The following is a 23,026-nucleotide window of genomic DNA, read 5'->3' on the forward strand; positions in this document are numbered from 1 at the left end:
GTTTCGTTTAGGAATTGCTTCCTGTTGTTAGGCACCCCAAAGTGATTAACCATATAATGAAAGCATCTAAAAAACAGATACACATATAAAAGCAGGTAAAACAATTGCATGTATAAACACTGTTTTTGTGTGTGTGTGTAGACAAGAACAGCACATACATAAAATCAACTCAATTCAACAAGGACACCAACTGCGATAAAGACCTCTGTGTGGAAGGCTTGTTGAAATAGTAAAAGGTAAAGGGACCCCTGACCGTTAGATCCAGTCGTGGACGACTCTGGGGTTGCGGCGCTCCTTTCACTTTACTGGCCGAGGGAGCCGGTGTACAGCTTCCGGATCATGTGGCCAGCATGACTAAGCCACTTCTGGCGAACCAGAGCAGAGCACGGAATCGCCATTTACCTTCCCGCCAGAGCGGTACCTATTTATCTACTTGCACTTTGACGTGCTTTCGAACTGCAGGAGCAGGGGCCGAGGAACGGGAGCTCACCCCATCGCGGGGATTCGAACTGCCGACCTTCTGATTGGCAAGCCCAAAGCTCAGTGGTTTAGACCACAGCGCCACCCGCGTCCCTACTGAAATAGTAAAACACCAGATATCACTGTGAGCTACTAAGGTTGGGAAACAGAGAATTTCCAGGTCAGGATAAAAAAACCAGAATGCTGACGACTGTTTTTGTGGGGTGGGGCCTTGTAATGCAGTATTTGAAAATATGAAGCATGGATGCAACGGCTGTGCTTCCAGACACAGAAGTCACGTGGGCTCACTTAAATCAGGAATCCAGGAGTAGCTATGACTCCCTCTTGAGCATCCCTGGGCAAGCACTTTCTGTGAGACACAATCTCACGAGCTGCACAAATACAGGGTGATGCAAGTGTCCATCTGGGCATCTGAAAGTGATGTGCTCTAAGCGATGCTTTCACCCTTCCTCACAAATGCTCTCGAGGCAGCCAAAGAAGTAAGCAAAATGGCATCACAAGTAGCCTAAGATCACAGCAGCCAGATAAACCCATAAATAGCCAGAGATTAAAAAGTCTTTGCCTGGTGCTGGAAAGACAGAGGCGGTGGCTCCACAACACAGTCTTACAGTCACATCCTGCCTAATTTCTGAAAGGGAGACGCACACCAGATAAGCATTTCAAGACACCATCCTAATGCACAGAAAGTTTGACATGGCAGAAGGGGACAAAACAGGGCTTTAAAAATAAGCACAATGGCTTTTAATTAGAATGGAATGGAATCATAAAGGGACCCCAAGGATCATCTAGTCCAACCCCCTGAAATGCAGGAATATGCAGCTGTCCATACGAGGACGGAACCTGCAACCTTGGCTTTATCAGCACCATGCTCTAACCAACTGAGCTAATTTTTCTCGGAGAAACAGACCTGGGACTAGGGAAGCTGTTGGAGAACAGGTGAGCTGTGTTCCCAACAGCCTGTCCCTTGTTCACAACCTCGAAGCAGCATTTTGGAAAGGCTTTTCTGAATAGCCTTAAAAAGGAAGCCCCACAGAAAACACACGGCAACAGCGCAGCCTAGAGGTTGGCAAAGGATAGATAACTGTGACCGGGACTTCTCTGTCTGCGAGGGAGCCATAACTGGCACAGTAACTTAATCTAGAGGAAAACACTGTGTGACACAGGCTGCAGTTGGGCCTCAAGCAACAAAGCACTGTATCTTTGATTACCCCTAGACCACTTAGACCACGGGTGTCAAACAAGGCCCGCGGGCCGAATCCGGCCCGCCAGACCTCGTCATGTGGCCCGTGTAGCCGCCGCCGGCCGCCAGCCTTCACCTTTTATTCTCGCTTTTTTTTTTCTGACACAAGAAAGCCGCCTCTTCAGCGCATGCGCAGCAGCCTACAAGCCAGAGAACGTCTGCCCTCTAGCGGCGCCGGCCGTTCTACACAGGAAACCTCCACTTTACATGCATTCAGGAAACCTCCACTTGTTTTTATATTGAGCGCATGCCATCCTGTGATGTGACAGATCCAACGGCTGCCTGAACCCTTCTCTCCTGTACTGTAAGTCCTACAGATACAACCGGCCCTTTGAGGGTGACCAAACTGCTGATGCGGCCCCCGATGAATTTGAGTTAGACACCCCTGCCCTAGACCACTTAGACCCATTCCTTACCTTAGGCAAGTCAACTGCTAGTTTCTGCCTCTCGCTCTGATCAATTTTGAGTTTGGATAAAGTCTCGTTCAACTGGGTTTTCAGCTGCAACAGATAAGACAAAGCCAGTTGAGCACATCCCTCTTGAGTGAGAGCAAGAGAATAAGAGGTGGCTACAAGTATAAACACACACACACATGAGAAGGAAGAGTGAAGATTAGTCATCAAACATGTACTAAAAGGAGAGTTGGGCAGCAAAGTGAGTCCATCTGCAAGACAGATGAAAAAGAACAACTACAGAAAGCTACAGGTAACTATAGAGGTTAGAATCAGTGAGAAAATTCTAAATGGATATGTTATCCAAGCCTCACCAGCCTTATCAGGGCATTTGCACGAAGCTTTTCACAAGTGAGTATCTGCTCCACAGATCAGTTCCAATCATCATCAGTGTTTTGTTTAAGGCAGCCTTAAACCAAAACATCTGGAAGCCACCAAAGAACTGAGGAACAGCAAGTTGACTAAAGCCATTGATACACAGCCTCTCTCCCATTTTCTTCCAGGGAACTCACAGGCTACCCCTCTGAGCTAGCCAGAACATCTGATATCTTCATAATTTTACTCACGTGCATCCAAAATAACTTGTTCTCACCAAAAAAGCAGTACCCCCAAAAGTTTGTGATAATTAAGTACCTGGTAATTTTCAGAGTTTTTCAAATATGAGACCTAATACAGGTTTTTGCATTTGGAGAGACATAAAGGTGAAGCCACCTTCACCCAAAAATGACAGGATGGGGGGAAGTCACCGTTTGTAATGACATTTTCGTATTCTACGTGACCCTCTGTGACCCTCTTCGTTCTGGGTTCTGGAAAACTCACAGCGACCCAGCTGGAGGCAGGTCAGCTTGAGAGTTAGTTATATGAATCAATTCCATAATGCCAGAAGCTTCAGCAAAGCAAGGCTGGTCTGGTTTCTTTTCGATGCCCAACAGGCAGTGGCTCATATGACCAGTAAGGGACTGAATCAGTCTCTGCCTGGGGCACCTAGTGCTTCCCTCTCCTGCCTTTAAGAACGTACATTGCACTCAAAGGGCAGAAAGACTACGCCTTCCTCAAGCCAGCAGGCTGCATTATGCCACATTCTGTGCCCCTTGCCTGCTTAAATCTCTTTGTATGCAAATACAAAAACTGTCCAGTTTCGCCTTCCAGAAACTGGGACTTCCTTCAAGGGAAAAGTTGCAGCCTAAAAGCAGACACTCCCGTTCTGATCTCACAACTCCACCTAGCACCGAATTGAGGCAAAGCAGCACTTTCCACACCTGTAGCCAAGACCCCCTGCGTTCCGAGAAAGCAGGCTTCTGAATTCACAAACCATCCCAAACGTTAAGGCTTTAAGCGAAAAGGGCCGGAGGGAGCAGCAAACACACTTAATGTTGTTATTAAGAGGCAGAGAAAAGGCTGTAAAAGTGGTTGAAGCAGACAAAGTCTGAGCTGGAGGGGTTAGCAGACAAGACAGGATTCAGAAAGGTTCCCTCCGCTTTGGAGTAAGTTGTATTCAGCGGAGGGAGGAGGACAGGCCTCTTACCAAATTTAACTCGTCATTCTGCCTTACTGCTTCAGAATATGAGTCATCAAGTTTTTTCTGCAATTCAGTCAACAGATCTTTGAGCTGAAATGAAGTTTTCAGAGGCTTTAAGACGCATCTCCTTCTGCCACCCCCTTCCCCCCTGTTCTGGCTCCGTGGTTAGAAGTCACGAACACAGCAAACGCCCCGGAGGGGAGCAAGCATTTTGTCCTTGGGCCAACCAGAGCCATGCGTTGAGTGCAACAGAGAGCAAAAATAACTGCTGCATTTGGACAGGCAGCTTACCTCCCGGACTTCTGAAACATACGTTGATCGCTCTATTTCTGCCTTCTCCAGTTCTTGTTCCAGATGTTCTCGTTCCTTTTTAAGCTGCAAAAAAGGGCAAAGAAGTCATGAAGCTACTAAGGCGTCCGCTCTGCTTCCAGACGTTTTCATTTGTTACCACCAAGCTGAAAGTCATTCTTCCAGCGCTAACCATAAACTACATTAATCACCAGCTTCACCAATTCCTGAAATGCTAGTCAGATTTCATACCCTGATCTGACCTACCTTTCAGTAATGTCCTTGGTGGTTCAGTGGGCATGAATTGAAAAACCCAGCCACGGCAACTTAAAACTAGGTGTTTAGCAACTAGCGTTTAAATCATAACGGCTACGTTTAAAAGTTCTAGACAAAACGGCCGCAATTTAATCTGCAGCTGGGGGTGACTAGCCCATGGCCAGTATGGAAAGATTTGGCTTCCCGCCCCCAAAACTTGTCATTTTAAAAATTAGCTTTTAAATAAAAATACGTTGACCACTCCTATGGGTCCTCTGTTGTGACAGCGCCCCTGCCCCAAGTCCAGATGCCAAAGACAGGTGCATGAGGTGAGGGAGGGGTCAGGGCAAGGAGAGCCATGTGGGCACACTGCTTATTCCAAGCCCAGTTTCTCAAACTGGGATCATTATGTCTGAACTGGGCCAGTTTTACACAAGAAGGTTTGGGATGAAGTAACCCTTCATGTACAAATTAAACGAAACATACAGAATCAACTTCTTTGACTTCTTCCTTTAATCTTTCTACCGCCTGCTCCAAAGGAGCGACCGATGAGCGCATCTGCAATCAGACAAAATATAAACACTATTATTATTATTTAAATGACATAAACATCTTACTCTTCAAGACTATGAAATGGACGATCAGGGGCTGCTGATTTTGCTAGACTCCAACTGACATCAGGGTGCTGTGGCTGTTCACAAATACCATTATAAGAAAAGCTTCCTTTTGCCTGTTCTGAATCTCCTTCCAATCAATTCTGCCAAGCGACACAGAGTTCCTACGCTACAGGAGAGGAAGACGTTTCTCCCATCTACACTCTGCAAATTGCGAATAATTAGATGGCCTCCCAATCTTTTGTTGAAAGATTTGTTGCAAAGATTTGCCCGTGCAAAGATTTTCACTTGTGCGGTAGCACTCTCCCCCCTTTCCTAAATAGGTTCCAGGGACTCCCCCAACCCTTTGCAGCATACGGGGGGAGGAGGAGGAGGGAAGCCCCAAGTGGAAGCCCTTGCACTGACAATGCGTCCATTGGCTACTACCCGTAGTTTTTCATTTCTTTGGCCTTTGTGACCCACAAAGGTCGCTACCAATGCTATGCCTAGCACTCTAAACACCAGAGAGGGCTAACAAACCTCCTTCATCTAGGTGGCAAAGACAGCTCCCATCCGTGAACCAGAGATTACTAAACCCAGATCATTTAACTCCGCGGAAAGTAGAGATGCAGCGGCAGATGGTCTTTCCCAGTTAACAATGAAGTACTGCTGGTCTCCTGCTGCCAGCGGGTGGGGCTGCGCAGACATTCTCCCCATTTGCATCAAGTCTGCTTCAGTAAGCACTTGCTGGATGCATAATCCGAATCATCTTAGAGAGATTAATTTATTTTGATGAAAACAAAGGAAAGCCACAGAAGTACAACACTGGTGGTGCGTTTTCCCTTTTTGCTTTTCAAAAACAGGATTAAGCCCCCTGATATTACTTTGAGAATGTGCTGCTATTTTTATACACGGTCGCAGATTTGCCAGCTAACGTACAAGAGGCTGATTACTTCAGTATGCTGTTTTCAGGAGACATGACTGATCCTTGCTTGCAACTAACTAACTCGGGCCATAGACTAAATATATGAGGCTCCTCAAATCAGAACATTCAGCCTGGAACTGTCTCCTCTAGCTGGGAACAGAAGCCCCACACACAGTCCTGATAGACTTGGGCTCTAGCATAGGACCCCTGACCATTAGGTCCAGTCGTGGCCGACTCTGGGGTTGCGGCGCTCATCTCGCTTTACTGGCCGAGGGAGCCGGCGTACAGCTTCCGGGTCATGTGGCCAGCATGACTAAGCCACTTCTAGCGAATCAGAGCAGCGTACAGAAACGCCGTTTACCTTCCCGCCAGAGTGGTACCTATTTATCTACTTGCACTTTGAGGTGCTTTCGAACTGCTAGGTTGGCAGGATCAGGGACCGAATGAAGGGAGCTCACCCCGTCACGGGGATTCGAACTGCCGACCTTCTGATCAGCAAGTCCTAGGCTCTGTGGTTTAACCCACAGCACCACCCGCGTTCCCGGGCTCTAGCATAGGATCTTTGAAACTGAGATGACAGAGACTAAACCTTGAACTGTTCACATCCAAAGCATGTTCTCTGCATCTAAGGCAGCCGTGGGGAACCTTTGGGCTGCCAGATGTTGCTGAACTTCAGTTCCCTCACCCCTGGCAAGCCTGGCCCATGGCCTGGGAAAATGGGAGTTGCAGTTCAGCAACATCTGGAGGGCCAAAGTTTCCCCACACCTGATCTAATGAACGCCTTCCCTGCCTCCACTGGTGGAAAGAAGCACAAGCCATTGTTTTGATTCCAGTATAATGACATGCTGTGAGCATCCTCAGTGAACTTGCCTCAAGCTGCTGATCCGTTAGGGTATCTTTATATAATATAAACACACATAAAAAAGGAAAACTAGAGACCCTCAACTATCCATAACCATTATGGAAACAGGTATTCCTAATTGCTGGTATATGCCTTTTGGCATAGAAACATTTTTGGAAAGCTTTTAAAAGCTGAAACAGAAGGTGCCTGCTCAATCTCTATTAGCAGAGCACTCCACAGGACTGGGCTGATGACACTACAGTCTCTTATTTCGTGTCGATGACAAATGAGCCATTGCTATCCTATCTCATCCTCTTTATATTGGGGGTTGCACTGATGTCTTAAACTGCATTTCTACTTTTGTTCCTCAACTTAAGGACCGTTATACTGAAAAGCTTCACATTTTATACACAGATAAAATTACATGGAGTGGAGCAGCCAGTGGAGCCATCTTCTAATCCTGAGCAGAGTTTTAGACAGTGTTCCCCCAAAATCTGCCCCTTGATGCTGGAAATGGAGCACCCCCAGAGGTTAGAGGGGCAGAAAGGAGAAACTCAAGAGTGAAGCTCTGGGAGCAGGATCTCCCCCATGATACCTGTTGAAGTTCCTTCTGCGATTCCTCGATTTTTATTTTCCATTTGCTCTCCTCCTCTTCCACGCTCCTCTGTAGTCTTTGCAAGATTCCCTCCTAGCAACACAGAATTTCAGTTACCAAACACCCAGAGGAAAATTGTGGTGTGTGTGTGTGTAAATTTCCCAGGACACACTCCTACCGTCTCTGCAAGGACCACTTTATACTTCTCGCACTCCTGCTGCAACATGACATGCATCTCCTCTGCCTCCTTCAACTTCTGCTCCATGGCCTGTGAAGGGAAAAAATAAATCTCATATAGATATCTTGCAGGTTGGCAAGAAAGAGCAACCAGTTTGCTCTTATTGGCCTGGGGTGAGGGGAGACCGATGGCTTGGATCCTAAGCTAAGTTAAACCTAACAGAATTCATGGATGGAACGTTTGCCCTCCCCACCTCCCCTCTTCAGCCACCGACAACCTCCCTCCAATTTCCAGGCTTATTCCAGCAAAGGCAAGAACAGTTCTGTGCACTTGTTCCTGTATTAGCCATATCCTTTCTGCTACGTAGAAGAGCTTCTCTTGCTTCTCGTGATCCCTTCAGGTCAGCAGCCAGGGTTGAAGGTGCAGGAGTCTGAGGAGATCTCCAGATTCAGCAGCTGCTGGTTGTGCAAAACCCTCATCATACAATCAAGAGTTTGGAAGGGACCTTGAGGATCATCTAGTCCAACCTGAATATGCAGCTGTCCCATATGGGGAATTGAACCTGCAACCTTGGTGTTATCAGCACCGTGCTCTAACCAACTGAGCTACTTTTAAACAGCAACAGTATCACACTCCAAAGTAGGTTTTAATTTTGAGGAGACCTTCAGGAGGGAACCAGTTTCTCTATTTGTAACTAAATGGTCACTTTTGTAGAGATGCATCGTCCAGAATTCCTGAAGCATAAACAGAGCTGAAGCTATTGTTAAATCAGCCAGGGAGTTTCCCATTACAGTTGTACCTCGGAAGTTGAACGGAATCCGTTCTGAAATCCGTTCCACTTCCAAAACATTCGGAATCCAAGGCACGGCTTCCAACTGGCTGCAGGAAGCTCCTGCAGCCAATTGGAACCTGTGGGAACTGCGTCGGACGTTTGGGTTCCAAAGAACGTTTGCAAACCGGAATACTCACTTCCAGGTTTTTGGCGTTCGGGAGCCAAAACGTTCAACTCGCAAGGTGTTCAGGATCCAAGGTATGACTGTATATGGCAAATTTAAGATTAATTTTGGCTCACCTGAGCAGAGCTTCCTTTAAGGCTTTTTAAAACACACACCACTTATACCAACCTTAATTTCCTCTGGTCGAGATGTATCTTTTGTATGTTCTCTTACTGCCTTTTCAAACCCACGCATCCAGTCGCTGTGGCTCTGTGCAAGAGAGGATAATCTTTTTGGTATCCCGAGAATGACAAAAACCAGCTAGCTAGAGCTGCCCTTCCATCTGGGTGTAAAATTTACCTCTGTAAGCTAGGCTGGTTTCTACTCACACTCCTTATCCTCCATCCAGACACAGTATCTGGATGAGGCAGATAACACTGGCCTGCGAGAGCTCCAGTTGGAGAACAGCCTTTACCAAAGGTGTCATGGGCTTTGAAGACACTCGAACTCAGGACGCAAGGGATAAACGTGCTAAGAGGAAGGCACGCTTGGCAAGCCCTCACCCTGATCAACGTCTGCCTAGCAGCCTATGTCCCCATTGTGGAAGGAGGTGTAGATCCAGAACTGGCCTCCACGGTCACTTACAGACTCACTGTTAAGACTGTGTTCATGGAAGACATTCTTACTTGGCTACAAGTGATCGCCAAATAAGACTGTTCAGATGTTCAGTCTCTGCCTGACTTTCCGGGAGAGCAGAACACAGAAAGCTTCCTTATACTGAGTCAGACCACTAGGTCCATCTAGCTCAGTATTGTCCACACTGATTGGCAGTGGCTCTTCAAGACCAGATCCATCTTGAGATGCCAAGGATTGAACCCAGACCTTCAGTTGCTCTACCACTGAACTACAGCCCAAGTTAGACCATCCACCAATGTCAGATTCAGCTCTTACGCTTGCATGGAAGAGATAAGGAGACACCACCAATTTGCTTGGAGTCTTACGCATAAAACAAGGGATACAAAACTAAGCAGCCTTTAAATGTGCAATGCCGCGAGATCATAAAAGCAAGTAGCACAAAACAGATTGATTAGGAGCCCCTGGAGGTGCACACCAGCAGCTCTGAGCCAGGAAGCCCAGTCACTCCACTCTTCAGCAGCATCTACAAAGCAAACAGCTTTGCTTCCACTGTCGCCAGCTGGCAGCTGGAGAAGCACAGAAGTGTGGCACATCTTACCAAGGTGGAAGGAAGAGACACTATGGGGAACAGCTTCTGCAGTGTGCTTCTCGTCTCTGCTTCAACGGCCTCCACATACTGCTGCCGCTCCTGGATTGACAGAGTGAAAGGAGGAAGGGCCAAGTCAATGCAAAATTTCCACCAGATGGCAAGATAAAAATTTCCTTCCTTGGCCTAAACGTTCCTTCCCTAATTGAGCGCTACTGTTTCCGAGGGGCCAGAAACAGTTTCACCCATCGACCCTTGAATTAACACCGCAGAAAACGCTTCAGGGCTCGGCCTTCGTGTCGTTTTGTACTTTCAACAAGTTCTCAAAAGAAGCCTCCGCAGAGTCTGTTCATTTCTTTCCCTCGCTTAAGGGGTTTGGGGAGGCAGAATGCGGGCACAGAAGGGTGAGGGGCATGGGGGGGGGGTTGGCAGCTATGTTAACCCACACTTTTAGAGGCCCAGATCACAGGATCCTGCTCTTCACTTTTGAAGCATTCCTCAAAGAGGCGCCAGGAAAAAATATTATTACAAAGCCCAACACATTTTGATGAAATCTTTATCAAGGGGCGATGACTGTCAAGTTATTCTGTGGTATACCACCCCCCCACTATAACTGGGTTTTTTCCTAGAAATTTTCTGAGTCACCACCTTCTCCCTCCCCCTTATATTGCTCATCCTTTGTTGCCCTTGAGTTTTAAATACATGGTGCTTCCCCCATCTCCAGTGAATACACACTCAAAATAATACAGTCTGAAGTTCTGGCCTTGATCCTTGATTTCCATTTGAATTAGGCCATGAAAGTAATATGGACTGCAAATTCTGAAAGGTCCAAGTAATTATGGGATCAGATGCAAAGCATCTTATTTTCCTGGCCATTAAGCCATCACAAGAAAGCAGTGTTCTGTACTGAAGTGGGCATCGAAGTGAGACTTCTTGTGGGTGAGCTTTTCCCTTATCCCCATTTTATCCCCTTTCGGTCAACAGGGGATGGAAACTCGGTTCAACATTGTGCAGCAACTAAAACTGCCGTCTGGAAAGCTCACTTTGTAAGTGGAGAGGTTCAACTCCCATCTACATGTCAAATGGAAGGCGTTAGGGCTAGTTCACACATGCATGCACTCCCCTTGATTTCCTATCACTTGAATCTCAGTTGAGTGTGTGAATCATCTCCACTAAAAGAGTTCCTTCCTTTGAGGTGACCCCAGGTAAGAACTATGAAAAAGTACTGATCTCTGTTGGGAGATGGTACCTTCAGGTGTCCCAAGTCATCAAATGATGGATATGCATGTATGTACTGCCCATTATTCCCTTTGGCTCTTGCATCCTGGGAGAGAATGCAAGGCAGACATTCTACATCTCTATAACTAAATATTTTTACAGTGCACTAAGCATTCGCCTAGGGGCGGCGTTGGGGAAGGTAGCTAGTTCACTCAAGCATCTCTTGTTGCAACGGACCCTTCACCATTTGCCGTATATGAAGCTCATCTCAGGACATGCTCTTGAGACTTATTTAGTCCAGGGTTCTCAAAGCCGACAGCAGATCCCAGGACACCCATTGGCTGGGTGTGCTTTCTGCATGTCTGAGAGCACAATATAGTGCAAAACCCAATCTCAAGTGTAGTGCATCATCGCCTGGAGATGATCTCAGTTCCCCTTTGCTGATCTAGCTGCTCACAATCAAACTCCTCCCCCCCCAAGAATCAGACCAGGAATAAATTTTGGCAAACCAGAGATGTCTCTCCCAATGATGGGACTTTAGGAAAGGCACAGCCTCTTAAATACTGGAGTTTTAAGGCAGGTGTTGGGAACCTGTGGCACTTCAGATGTTGCTGGACTCTAGCTCCTCTTAACCCTTGACCTTTTGCCGTGCCAGCTGGGCAGGGGAGCTCAGAGCCTGGCAATGTCTGGGAGGACCACAGGTTTCCGAGCCCTGATTTAAGGACTTTGGAAAGGTTTGCCCCTTTCAAAAATGCTACGGAACATTCCTCCACCCCACACCATGCCTTTCCTCTCCCCAAAATACAGAACAAAACGGAAACCAATTGATAGAGCTGGGCAGCGTTTTCCTCTCACCATCATCGATCCAGCAAACGTGAACGCTCACGGCCTCCAATGATCAGGGCAACAAGGGAATCTTGTATGCATCCCTTCCGCATGACTGCAGACTGCCTTCCGAGACAGGGCAGAAACCCCCTTTGCTTTATTGCCCTCCTAGTTTCAGCAGTAAGAATTTAACCTGTTGTGGAGGTATAGGTCTGTGGATAAACTTAAGGGGAAGGAGGAACCCCCAGCAAAAAATCCTCAGTCTTTGAGGCCAGGGTAAGGTAAAGGTAAAGGGACCCCTGACCAGTAGGTCCAGTCGTGACTGACTCTGGGGTTGCGGCGCTCATCTCGCTTTATTGGCCGAGGGAGCCAGCGTGCAGCTTCCGGGTCATGTGGCCAGCATGACTAAGCTGCTTCTGGTGAACCAGAGCAGCGCACAGAAACGCCGTTTACCTTCCCGCCAGAGCAGTACCTATTTATCTACTTGCACTTAGACATGCTTTCAAACTGCTAGGTGGGCAGGAGCTGGGACAGAAGAACGGGAGCTCACCCCTTCGTGAGGATTCGAACCGCCGACCTTCTGATCAACAAGCCCTAGGCTCTGTGGTTTAACCCACAGCGCCACCCGCATCCCGAGGCCAGGGTAGAGGAGTCTAAATATATAGGTTCTATAAAGCAATGAACCTCATTTTCCCCAAGATTTGCCGGAGGTTGAAACCATCTCCACTGCAATTTTCTTTTATTTAAATTTGTTTGTGGGGGGGGGGGAGGGAGTTGGGGCTCTTCACAAAAGTTGCTGAGCCAAAGCCTGAAGGAACTCCAATGGAGCAGGCAGCTCGTTCAAGTCCATTGTCGTAGTTCAAACCCCTGGCCCTGTAGAGCATTGCAGCAAACACCAGTGAAAAACCCTTTCTTGAAACACTTCCAGGAAGGAGATTCTACAGCCCCATGCCCCAAAGCAGCTTATTCTTCAGCTAAATGGCTTTCATATCCTATCCAAATTCTGTGTAATTTCAGTAAGTGGGTGATACGATTATATTACGTTTTTTTCAGTTAGTTTTTAAAAAATATAAGATATGATTTTTAAAATAAGCTTAAATAGTAGCGCTTCTGTCAGGGAATTGAATTGTCAGTTTGGCTGGGGGGAAAGATTCCATGTGCATAAAGGGCTGCAAATGTAAGGGGCTGGAAGACAGGGGCAGGAGACAGTGGCTATTTTTATTTGTGTAGTTTAAACTACATACCTGTTTCTCTTAAGCATTTAAAAAGATTTCACATTTCTCAGATTTATTATTTAAAAAATCAGGTATTTGTAAGTTACTGAACCCTGAGGAGATTTGACAGGGTAGATTTTAGGTTTTAACCCCCCCCCCCCAAGTCAACATGCACCTTAAATTGGGACTGAGTGAAGTTTTAACCATAGTGAGAATTAAGATGCAGCAACCTGAATCTGATTTAAACTGTGAGTCCTAAATACAAAACAGCACTTAAAATGAAGAAAATATGCAAGCTGAAACAGAATAATAATACCAGCAGACCTTATAATCTGTTCATATAACACCATATAATGGGTTGTATCCCATCACTCTAGTTCTTCCTCTCTCTTTCTAGTCTACCCCAGACCACTGTGCACCCTCAAAATTAGCTCTGGAAGGTTAAGGACCCTCTAGAGTGGATTTTGGGGGTATACAGTGAAAAGAGAGGAAACAGAAGTGCTGTCGTGGCAGTAGAACCCCACTGGATACAACTCAAAACTGGCACACCATTAGCTGTCTGTGTGTCAATATTTACTCCTTGTAGACCACTGATAAGCATTTTCCCCAGTAAGTGTATTTTGTTCATTTATATTAAACACTTAACTTTTTAAAATTTAGAATTTTCCCTTAACTTGCCAGATCCAGGTTGCCACATCTAAATTCACACCATAGTCAAAACTTCACACCATAGTCCACATTTGAGGCTATTTTGCGATTTAGAATTTTGTTTAACCTATCTATACGTTTCCTTTCGTCTGCAAAAATTAAAGTGGGCCAACGACACTTCACCAGGAGATGCCGTGGCAGCAGCAGGTATCCCAATTTCATTGAAATCCCAGCCCGGCTTGACCGCTTCCAAATCTTAGCCATTTCAAGGACTGTGTGCATGAAAAGCAAAAGCAGCCCTCGTTGGCCCATAAGGAAACACTCCAAAATCCACAGCTGGGCAATACCCTTTTGCTGAGACCAATGAAGTGAGAGGGTGTGCAGCTTGTGCTTCATTCTTCTGTCAAAATAAATGGGGAAAGTTTTTAGTTTTTTTAAAATCGGCTTGAATCATGGCCTGCGTGTTTAATTTCAACATTCTTTTAAGGGCACCAAGTGTGACAGTCCTTACATGATGGACAGGTTTCATTGGGCACAAAAGTGAGAGGATGTTTGGGTGGCCAACAAGATGCTGGCAGGTGTGATTCCCAACTCCAGGGGAGCGGAGAGAGGGAGAACACAGCCCTATAGCTCTAGCAACTGTTCCAAGCAAAACCAGAGTCGACAGCATGCTCACAAATCAAAAGGGGAGGGGGACATAACATAAAGAGAAGGTTTAGGATGACATGCAGAAGCAGAGGTGGAAAGTGCAGTATGAGAGAGAGAAAGAGAGAGCATTCAGAACAGAGTGTATTTAAAATTGCAGTAAAAGCTAAATGCTTCCATTTGATTCTAAAAGGCGGCTGCCGAATCACTTCTAGTTTCAATGCAGTTGTTTCTAGCAGTTAGTATTACAACCTTAGCAGTCTTGTTCACTTTGTCCTGCAGCAATTTTTCAGTTGAGGCCAATGCTTCCATGGCTTTCCAGTTTTTCTCTCGAAGGTCCTAATCGTTTTTAGAAAGATATGGTTTCAGTTCAGCCAATAATCAAACGGTGTCTTGCTTTCACTTCAGAGAGCGAGAGAGCGCTTGCATTTAAGCGCAGGTTACTGCAAAATGATTTGGGTGGTCAATTAAGATGAGGCACACTAGCAAAAAAAAAACCAAGTGTGATGTTAAAAAGGGAAAGAGAATTTGGGGGGATTTTTTCAAAAGAAAAAAAAAAGCTAGTTCTTCCCCAATGTCCTGCCATTCTATTTCCTGGCTCTGCCTGCAGCACCATTACTAGGAACCCTCCCCCCCCCTTTGACTGCGTTTGTGAGGAAGGAGGAGGAGAAGTATTCAAAAGTGAGCAATACACACACACGCACCCTGGGACCAACCAAGCTTTAATTCCCCTGCATAACCCAGAAATCAACAGCAATTCAGCGTCACCTGCAGCAGTCAAGGCCATCAGCCTAGGAAGGGTGCATAGCTCAGAAACAGAAGGGATCCTTTGCATACAGAAGGGACTCCGCTACACAGGTCAATTATTGCGTTATAAATACATTATACAAATGTGACACCAGAGGGCGGTGTGGAGTTGCAATCCAAAGCCAATGGTAATATTGCATTGGGAGCTAATTTTTCCAATAAGATTTTTATAGTGTTTTTTTATATCTATGTAGATCCAGCCATGGTCTCAGGTTGAATCCTTAGTAGCTTTACTTACAAAAGGACCCACTTGACTGAGAATCTGGAGAGCTCAGCCAGTTAAGGTAAACAACACTGGGCTAGGAAGACCAATGATCTGACTCAATGTGAAGGTAGCGTCAGAAGTTCACCCTCCTACCAAATTGCAGGTGGCTTCCAAGAGAAGGTGAAAGTCCTGCTCCAATTCGTGCTGCATTGGCTGGACCACGAGGCAGACTAGAGGACTAACTTTTTGTCGGCGTCAAAAATGTTGCATTTTAAAGAGAGCAAACAAAGCAGCATCTTAATGAAGTAAGTCAAATTGTATCATTTCTATGGTTTCCTCAGCCATTCTACTAGAAGGGCTTTACTCCCCCCGCCATGTTGACTCCTAAAATTAGCAACTGTTGGAGGGAGAGGATCCCTTTTTCTCTGTTGCATTTCACCCACCTGCCCCTGAACCCAAGGCAAGGGCATTTCCTGCTACTCTACACCGGCTTCTTATAAGAACCTGAGAGCAGTTCTGCTCAACCAGGCCACAGGTACATTGGGTCCAGAATCCTGCTCCCAGAGTGGCCAGCCAGGACCTGGGTCCAACAGGCTTCTCCCCATGTGAACCCCAGCATATTGCCTCTGAGAGTGGAGGCAGGTCTCCACTAGCAACTGTTGTGGAATGAAGGATCTAGTACACCAAGCCTATGAAACTACTTCTCCACCAAGCTGACTTCAGAATATGATGGCCCCCCAAGGGCTTTATAAACCTCATTTTTTTACTGCCTGCCTAGGACTGCATTTTTTTTGGGGGGGGGGTTCTATTGGCTCATGGAAGGCTTCAATGAGGGGCCTGCTTTAGCCATGCCTCAAACCAACTGCACTACCCACAACTAGGAATGTGTGCATGTAGTTTATGTGTGTATGTGTGTTTAAATTAGCTTGAAGAGGGACACATTTAATATTTTTCAAAGTTATTTTTTATATTATTTATATTGTGGGGTGGTTGGGCTTAAAGGAAGCTTAGGAACATGAAAAGCATTTTAGGGGTGTGATACGTCAGCTTATTTATTCTCTTTTTTGCAACTGTGCTACTTCACTAGTTTACAATTCCATAAATGCCCATTGTCGAGTCGGAAGGGTCACCTGGTCCAGCCCCCTGCAATGTAGACATGGAGCACTGTAACATGTTCAAAGGGCTTCAACACACAGGCTGGGAGGGCCTGAAGACACCCAGGCTCACAAGCTCAGCTCTTTGGGGGAATCTCAACTCTCACTGATATGAAATAACACAGAAAATTTGAGATCATGGTTGTAGGAGGAAAAGTGCCGTCTGCAAACGTAACTGTTCGATTCATTTCAGGGTTTCCAAATGCTCCTGAGATAGAGGAAGCAACAGATGGAGCAGACTTCTGGAGACACATGCAGAATAAGCAGCACAAGCCAACACTGCTCTAAACAAATAATGAGTGGACTAGAGGGCTGAAGTGGCCTTTAATCGCCCAGAGAATATTCATCCGTTTGTTTTGAGGGCTGTGTTCTGCTTCTCGTTTTCTAGCTAAGCCGGTGTCCGCTAGAAAACTTCCTAAGAAGTTCTAGCCACTGGAAAAAAGAGCCCAGGTATAATGTCCATCCCGAATTTAGAGTGGGGGTATTTTTTGCACAGGTACGGAAGGCTTGAAAGGATAACACAGCTCCCTGAGAAGTTTGGTTCCATGCATCAGTTCTGCTCCCACTCATTCCCAGCAAGGGTGCAAAGTGTCTGCAAACACTAATCAAAGACACCCTTCTGTTCCAGTGTGTTGCTGGACCCCATGAAGTTTAGGTAGGAGACCCAGAAAGTCTGTTTCTATTTCATTTAGTTATTTGTACTCCACTTGCCAAGGGGGAAAAAGCTGGCTGAAAGGGAAGTTCAAAAGGACACAGACAGGCACCACACAATGCCCACCTTAGAAAAGAGTATTTAATTGCCTGGAACATTTCAGCCTTGGTTAAATGAAAACACAAGGATTTAAAGCAGTGGTGGAGAGCCTGTAGCCACGCCAAATGATGATGGACTTTAGCTCCCATCAGCCCCAGCCACTAACGATCAGGGATGATGGAAGTGGCAGACCAACACCATGTGGAGAGGCACAGGCTCCCCTGCCCAAATTTAAGAAGGAAACCAAGCCAAGCCAAAGGATCTCTGGGACAGGTGAAATGAAGGCGCACAACAAGGTGACAAGAGCTTGCTTTCTTGGACTGAGCAAGTACCACCCAAGCTTCTGTAGCTCAGGTCTGCCCACGTTTGGATATGGCCTCCCAAAGTCCTTCCCCCTCCTCGTATTCATTAGACTCACACACCTAGGCATGCAAAGCTCAGTTCCGGCCTTCTGAGGTTTTGCCCGCATACCAGAGCTCAACTTGCCCCAGTAGGCTGTGTGCAGAAGTCTCTTACCATGCAGAGCAGGATCCGTCTCTGGCTCCTGGGAAAGCCAGGCTGCTCTGGCTGTTACAGGAAGGAGAGAGAGCGCTTCCTGCTCAGTAGCCACATGACGGGCAAGAAGCACCTTAAAGCAGAGTCAAGCTCCCCCAGGGAATTCCAGGCTACTTACGTTGTTCTTTTGCCTCTGTTGCTCCACCGCATGTTTCAAGGAGCCCAGCTCCTTCTGGAGGCTGGTGACCTCCCCCTCTTTCCCTGTGATGCTGAATCCATACGAAACAGAAAGCGTCAGAAACACACATTTCATTGAACCCTGAGAATCCCCCCTCCACGCAAGAACATGGCTCCGTGACTCTGCTGGACTTCCCACCCCATTTGTCCCCTTCCATGGAAAATATGCCCAGAAAAATGTCAAGGTTCTCCCTTGGGCCATGAAGGCTAGAAACTTGCAGAGTTTAGAAACGTGAGAGCCTAGGACTCAACTGCACATTACACTTCACAGTGTTTAATGGCAGCCTGGCAGCATATTTAGGAAGAGAAAAAGGCACTTTCTGATGGGAGAGAAAACAGGAGCGGGGAGGCAATTTAAGCGGGGAAGACCAGCTGGGGAAGAGAACTAGGAACGCAGTATTATCCATTCCATCCAAAGGAAACATATTTGCCTTCACCCGTGAAAAGGGAATATTACAGCTTAATTGGGGTAACAGTATTATTACAGATTGATTTACATTGCTGCTTACTTGCTAAACTGGCTTCTAATTGACTACCAATACTTACAGCTGTAGAAGCTGTTCATTCTTGATGGCCAGAGATTCCTGAAAGAGATCAGGACACCTTATTTAAACAAAAGCAGGTAGGTGCCTGGCAGATGACTGGCTTTTATCAAGATTAATTATGCAGCAATATGTTGCTTTCGGCTGCAGCATCCAAAAGTTGGGTGGCCACACTGCAACCTGGTTTGTATACAACACGGTAACAAATATAGAAGTGGAAGGAAAGAATATAAGTAACCCAGCTGAAATTAGGAACTGTTTTCAGAACTACTTTAGACAACTTTACACACAAGGGCCACAAAAAGAAACAGATATACAACAATTCCTCGAGAAAAATGGGCTGAAAAAGATTTCGCAGGAAAGCAAGACAATTTTGAACCAGGAGATATCAGCACAGGAAATAGAAGATGCCATTCAAAACATGGCGTTGGGCAAATCACCTGGACCGGATGGACTGACTTCCAAATATTACAAAGTCTTGAAGGAAGGGCTTATACAACCTTTGAAGGAAGTCTGCAACGAGATCATGGAGGGGAGGAAGGCACCCGATACGTGGAGAGAGGCCTATATTACACTTATACCAAAGACAGAGATTGAAAAGACCCAACTTAAGAACTACCGACCCATCTCGTTACTAAATGTGGATTACAAAATCTTTGCTGATGTTTTAGCAAAGAGACTGAAAAGAGTTTTGATGGAGGAGATTCATGGGGACCAAGCGGGCTTTCTCCCGAAAAGGCATTTGTCGGACAATGTAAGGAATATAATTGACATTTTGGAGAAGTTGGAAGTGAACATAAATACTAAGGCTGTTTTGATATTTGTGGACGCCGAGAAATCCTTTGACAACATTTCTTGGAGCTTTATGTTGAAGAACCTCCGGGGGATGGGGGTAGGCCAAGGGTTTGAGAATGGTATAGGTGCAATTTATTCTGAACAAAAAGCAAAATTAATTGTAAATAATGTGGTTACAGAAGAGTTCAAGATTGAAAAAGGGACACGACAGGGGTGCCCTATCTCCCCATTACTTTTTATATCGGTCCTGGAGGTTTTGCTTAATATGATTAGGAGGGACCAGTTGGTTAAAGGGATTCAGGTCGGAGCTAAACAATACAAACTGAGAGCATTTGCAGATGACCTAGTACTTACATTGCAAGAGCCAGAAGCTAGTACGAAAAGAGTATTGGAAATAATCCAAGAGTTTGGTCAATTGGCAGGATTCAAATTGAATAAATCAAAAACAAAGGTATTGGAGAAAAATCTAACACAGGTTGAAAAAGAAAGGTTTCAGAATGAGACAGGGTTGACTGTGGTTAAAAAAGTGAAATACTTGGGTATAAACATGACAGCTAAGAATGTGAATTTATTTAAAGATAATTATGAAAAAACTTGGACAGAAGTGAAAAAAGACTTGGAGATTTGGTCAAATTTAAAGCTTTCCTTGTTAGGTCGAATTGCAGTCATAAAGATGAATGTATTGCCAAGAATGTTGTTTTTGTTTCAAGCATTGCAAATAATGGACAAAATGGACTGTTTCAAGAAGTGGCAAAAAGACATATCTAAATTTGTCTGGCAGGGCAAAAAGCCCAGAATTAAATTTAAGATATTAACGGATACAAAGGAAAGAGGGGGGTTTGCCCTGCCAGACTTCAAACTGTACTATGAAGCGGCAGCTTTCTGCTGGCTGAAAGAATGGCTGCTTCTTGAAAACACAGACATTTTGGATTTGGAAGGTTTTAACAATATTTTTGGGTGGCATGCATATTTGTGGTATGACAAGGTTAAAGCACATAAAAGTTTTAAAAACCATATTGTCAGAAAAGCACTATTAAATGTCTGGGTCAGATATAAAGACTTGCTGGAAAATAAAATTCCAAGGTGGCTATCGCCAATGGAAGCAAAGGCTGTTAAAAAGTCTAATATGGAGTCAAAGTGGCCAAGATACTGGGAAATCTTGGAAAAGGAAGGGGACAAATTGAGATTGCAGAGTTTTGAAAAATTAAAAGGGAAGGTGAGAGATTGGTTGCACTATCATCAAATAAACGAAGTGTTTAAATTGGACAGTAAAATTGGCTTCCAGGTGGAAAAATCAAAATTAGAGACTGAATTGTTAGAATCCAGTACTAAGAACTTGTCAAAAATGTACAATTTGCTGCTGAAATGGAACACACAAGATGAAATGGTTAAATCAACTATGATTAAATGGGCGCAGGACATTGGTCATAATATTTTGTTTGCTGACTGGGAAAAGTTGTGGACCACCGGGATGAAATTTACGGCATGCAATGCCTTAAGAGAAAATATTATGAAAATGATCTATAGGTGGTACATAACCCCAGTCAAGCTTGCAAAGATTTACCATTTGCCTGATAATAAATGTTGGAAATGTAAAGAAAAGGAAGGTACATTCTTTCACCTTTGGTGGACGTGCCCGAAGATTAAGGCATTCTGGGAAATGATCTATAATGAACTTAAAAAGGTATTTAAATATACTTTCACCAAGAAACCAGAGGCCTTTCTCTTGGGTATTGTCGGCCAAGGGGTGTTAAAGACAGATATAACTTTTTTCATGTATGCTACAACAGCAGCTAGAATACTTATTGCGAAGTACTGGAAGACGCAAGATTTACCCACACTGGAAGAATGGCAGATGAAGGTGATAGACTACATGGGCTTGGCAGAAATGACGAGCAGAATCCGAAACCAGGGAAGAGAAGCAGCGCAAGAAGATTGGAAAAAGTTTAAGGACTATTTAAAGAAATATTACAAAATTAATGAGAGTTAGAATGATGTTGGATTGGAAAGGAAATGGTTACTATTAGTAATGGTTAAGACAAGGAGAATAAGGAAGATTAGCTTGAATTTTTATTAAAATAAGGGAAGATTTGCTGAGTAAATGATAAGAACTTGGAATACAGAGAAGGGAGGCATGAGGAAGTCGGGGAAGAAAGGTGTAAGAAACTAAGATATGAAATGGTACATGTTTTTTGTTTTGATTGTGTTTTTTGTTTTTGTTTTTTTGTTGTTTGTTTATGTATTTGTTATATGTTTGTGTTGTTATAAAAATCTGTAATAAAAAATTATTAAAAAAAAAAAAACATAGTCAATAGGCAAGGGATATGCACAAGTTGGCTGCAGTGGCAGGTCACAGGTGGGGCCTGCAGAAGGATCAATGCTTTGGCTGCCTCTCCCTCCCCGAGAATCCACCAAGAAATCATGCAGGAAAATGTGCCCTCCCTCCCTCAACAGAACACAGGAAACAGTTACTGCGAGTGATTTAGATCTTACTTCCCCATAGATTTTGCCTCCTGAACGTTTTCAACCAAAATTATTTAAAATTCTGGCATGTACAAATACAATATAGCATCCCATCTCTCTCTATGCGCACTGCAAATCAGCAATTGGGAGACATACCTGTTCACCATTTTCCTGCTTTATTTCCTGAATCTGTGCTCTTAGTAACCGATTCTCCTCCTGTACAACCTGCAAGAGAGGACGATGTGTTAGACATGGCTGCCCATTCATCTCTCTTGTCCCTCTTCTCCTCCTTCTAAGGCCCCTATGCTGTCACCTGCAATTCTTTTCTTTGGTGAGAGACTTCTTTCCCCCTCTCATCTAGTAAGATCTCCATCTTTTGCATTTCTTCTTGCTTCGTTTTCAGTCTGCGGACACAATTTAAAAGTTATTCACATTCCTTTCTTGGATACGATCAGATCTGCAGTTTATTTACTCCATTTATTGAGGTTGCTTTTGTTATGTGCATCCTAACTCTCATTACCGAAATGAGTCAAAAGTGGTTCAGAGAGCAGGTAACATGCTGGCTTAATGTAAGTTAAGGAAGGATCACAGTATTTACAGAACCTCCCAGATTTCTCCGCGTAAGTGCTCAGATGATAATTCTTGCCAGTCTGTGTTGTGGCAGACATGTGAACTGGCAAGCAGATACTGAATTATTTCACACACTGCCCAAGATAGAATAGTTTTATTCTACATGACCCGGGAGCAAAGTTTGGGCTGAGTTGTATGGAAACTGTTTTGCATGGACTTTTCCCCCCCAAGTAACTAATGACTGCTGCTCTTGCTCATCTGCCTGGCAACAAATGATGTGCCCAACTTTCACTGCACATTTGAAGGAGATCAGAGAGAAGCAGCTCTTTGGGAGGTGCAGAATGCTACTCTAGTCAATGCCAAATGCAGGCATACCTCATGTTACGTTTGCTTCCTGATACATTTTTTTCAGGTTGCGTACCACAGCAACCCGGAAGTACTGCAAAGGGTTACTTCTGGGTTTCGCCGCTCGCGCATGCGTGCAAAATGACGTCATGCACTTGCGCAGACGTGGTGAATCACAACCTGTGCGTGCGCAGACGCGCCACTGCGGGTTGCATTCTGCTCATGTTGCGAACAGGCCTCCATTCGCAACCAGAGGTACCACTGTACTAATTGAAATGTGGTCATGAGTGCGCTCTCTCTCTCTCTCTCTCTCTCTCTCTCTCACACACACACACACACACACACACATCAGGAGTATAGCCATCACACACAACTGGATGAAAGAGCAAAGTAACTGTGGTAGATGCTCCACTCGGTTTACTTACAGAGCCTCAAGGTCCTTGATCGACGAAGAAGCAGAAACCTAACAGGGAAGAAAGGATTTGCTTTCATTGTGGCAGTTCAGCTAACAATGTCATGACCCCTGCCTGGTTATGACTGCTTAGACAGGGCAAGGATAGGAATGCAAGAAGCTGCCTTATACTGAGTC

The 23,026-nt window shown here is 45.1% G+C and overlaps 1 protein-coding gene across 10 annotated transcripts in view; it reads right to left on the reverse strand.

Moving 5' to 3' along the window:
* KTN1 (kinectin 1) overlaps nt 1-23,026 on the reverse strand; it is a 114,438-nt gene that overhangs the window by 5,536 nt on the left and 85,876 nt on the right. For 3 of the 10 annotated variants that reach the window (XM_053394969.1, XM_053394849.1, XM_053394914.1), the window contains 14 exons: nt 22,863-22,900; nt 21,836-21,926; nt 21,679-21,747; nt 18,269-18,306; nt 17,664-17,754; nt 14,326-14,412; nt 9,536-9,625; nt 8,491-8,571; nt 7,367-7,456; nt 7,189-7,281; nt 4,721-4,792; nt 3,983-4,066; nt 3,698-3,781; nt 2,137-2,220 (listed from right to left, as the gene is read on the reverse strand). In XM_053394969.1, coding sequence (XP_053250944.1) covers nt 2,137-2,220; nt 3,698-3,781; nt 3,983-4,066; nt 4,721-4,792; nt 7,189-7,281; nt 7,367-7,456; nt 8,491-8,571; nt 9,536-9,625; nt 14,326-14,412; nt 17,664-17,754; nt 18,269-18,306; nt 21,679-21,747; nt 21,836-21,926; nt 22,863-22,900 — 1,092 coding nt within the window. Of the gene's footprint in view, nt 1-2,136; nt 2,221-3,697; nt 3,782-3,982; nt 4,067-4,720; nt 4,793-7,188; nt 7,282-7,366; nt 7,457-8,490; nt 8,572-9,535; nt 9,626-10,772; nt 10,848-14,325; nt 14,413-17,663; nt 17,755-18,268; nt 18,307-21,678; nt 21,748-21,835; nt 21,927-22,862; nt 22,901-23,026 lie in introns of all 10 variants that reach the window. The other 7 variants (XM_053395396.1, XM_053395055.1, XM_053395478.1 and 4 more) reach the window with 4 other exon arrangements.

Source organism: Podarcis raffonei, chromosome 1 (assembly GCF_027172205.1).
Source record: "Podarcis raffonei isolate rPodRaf1 chromosome 1, rPodRaf1.pri, whole genome shotgun sequence".
NCBI lineage: Eukaryota > Metazoa > Chordata > Lepidosauria > Squamata > Lacertidae > Podarcis > Podarcis raffonei.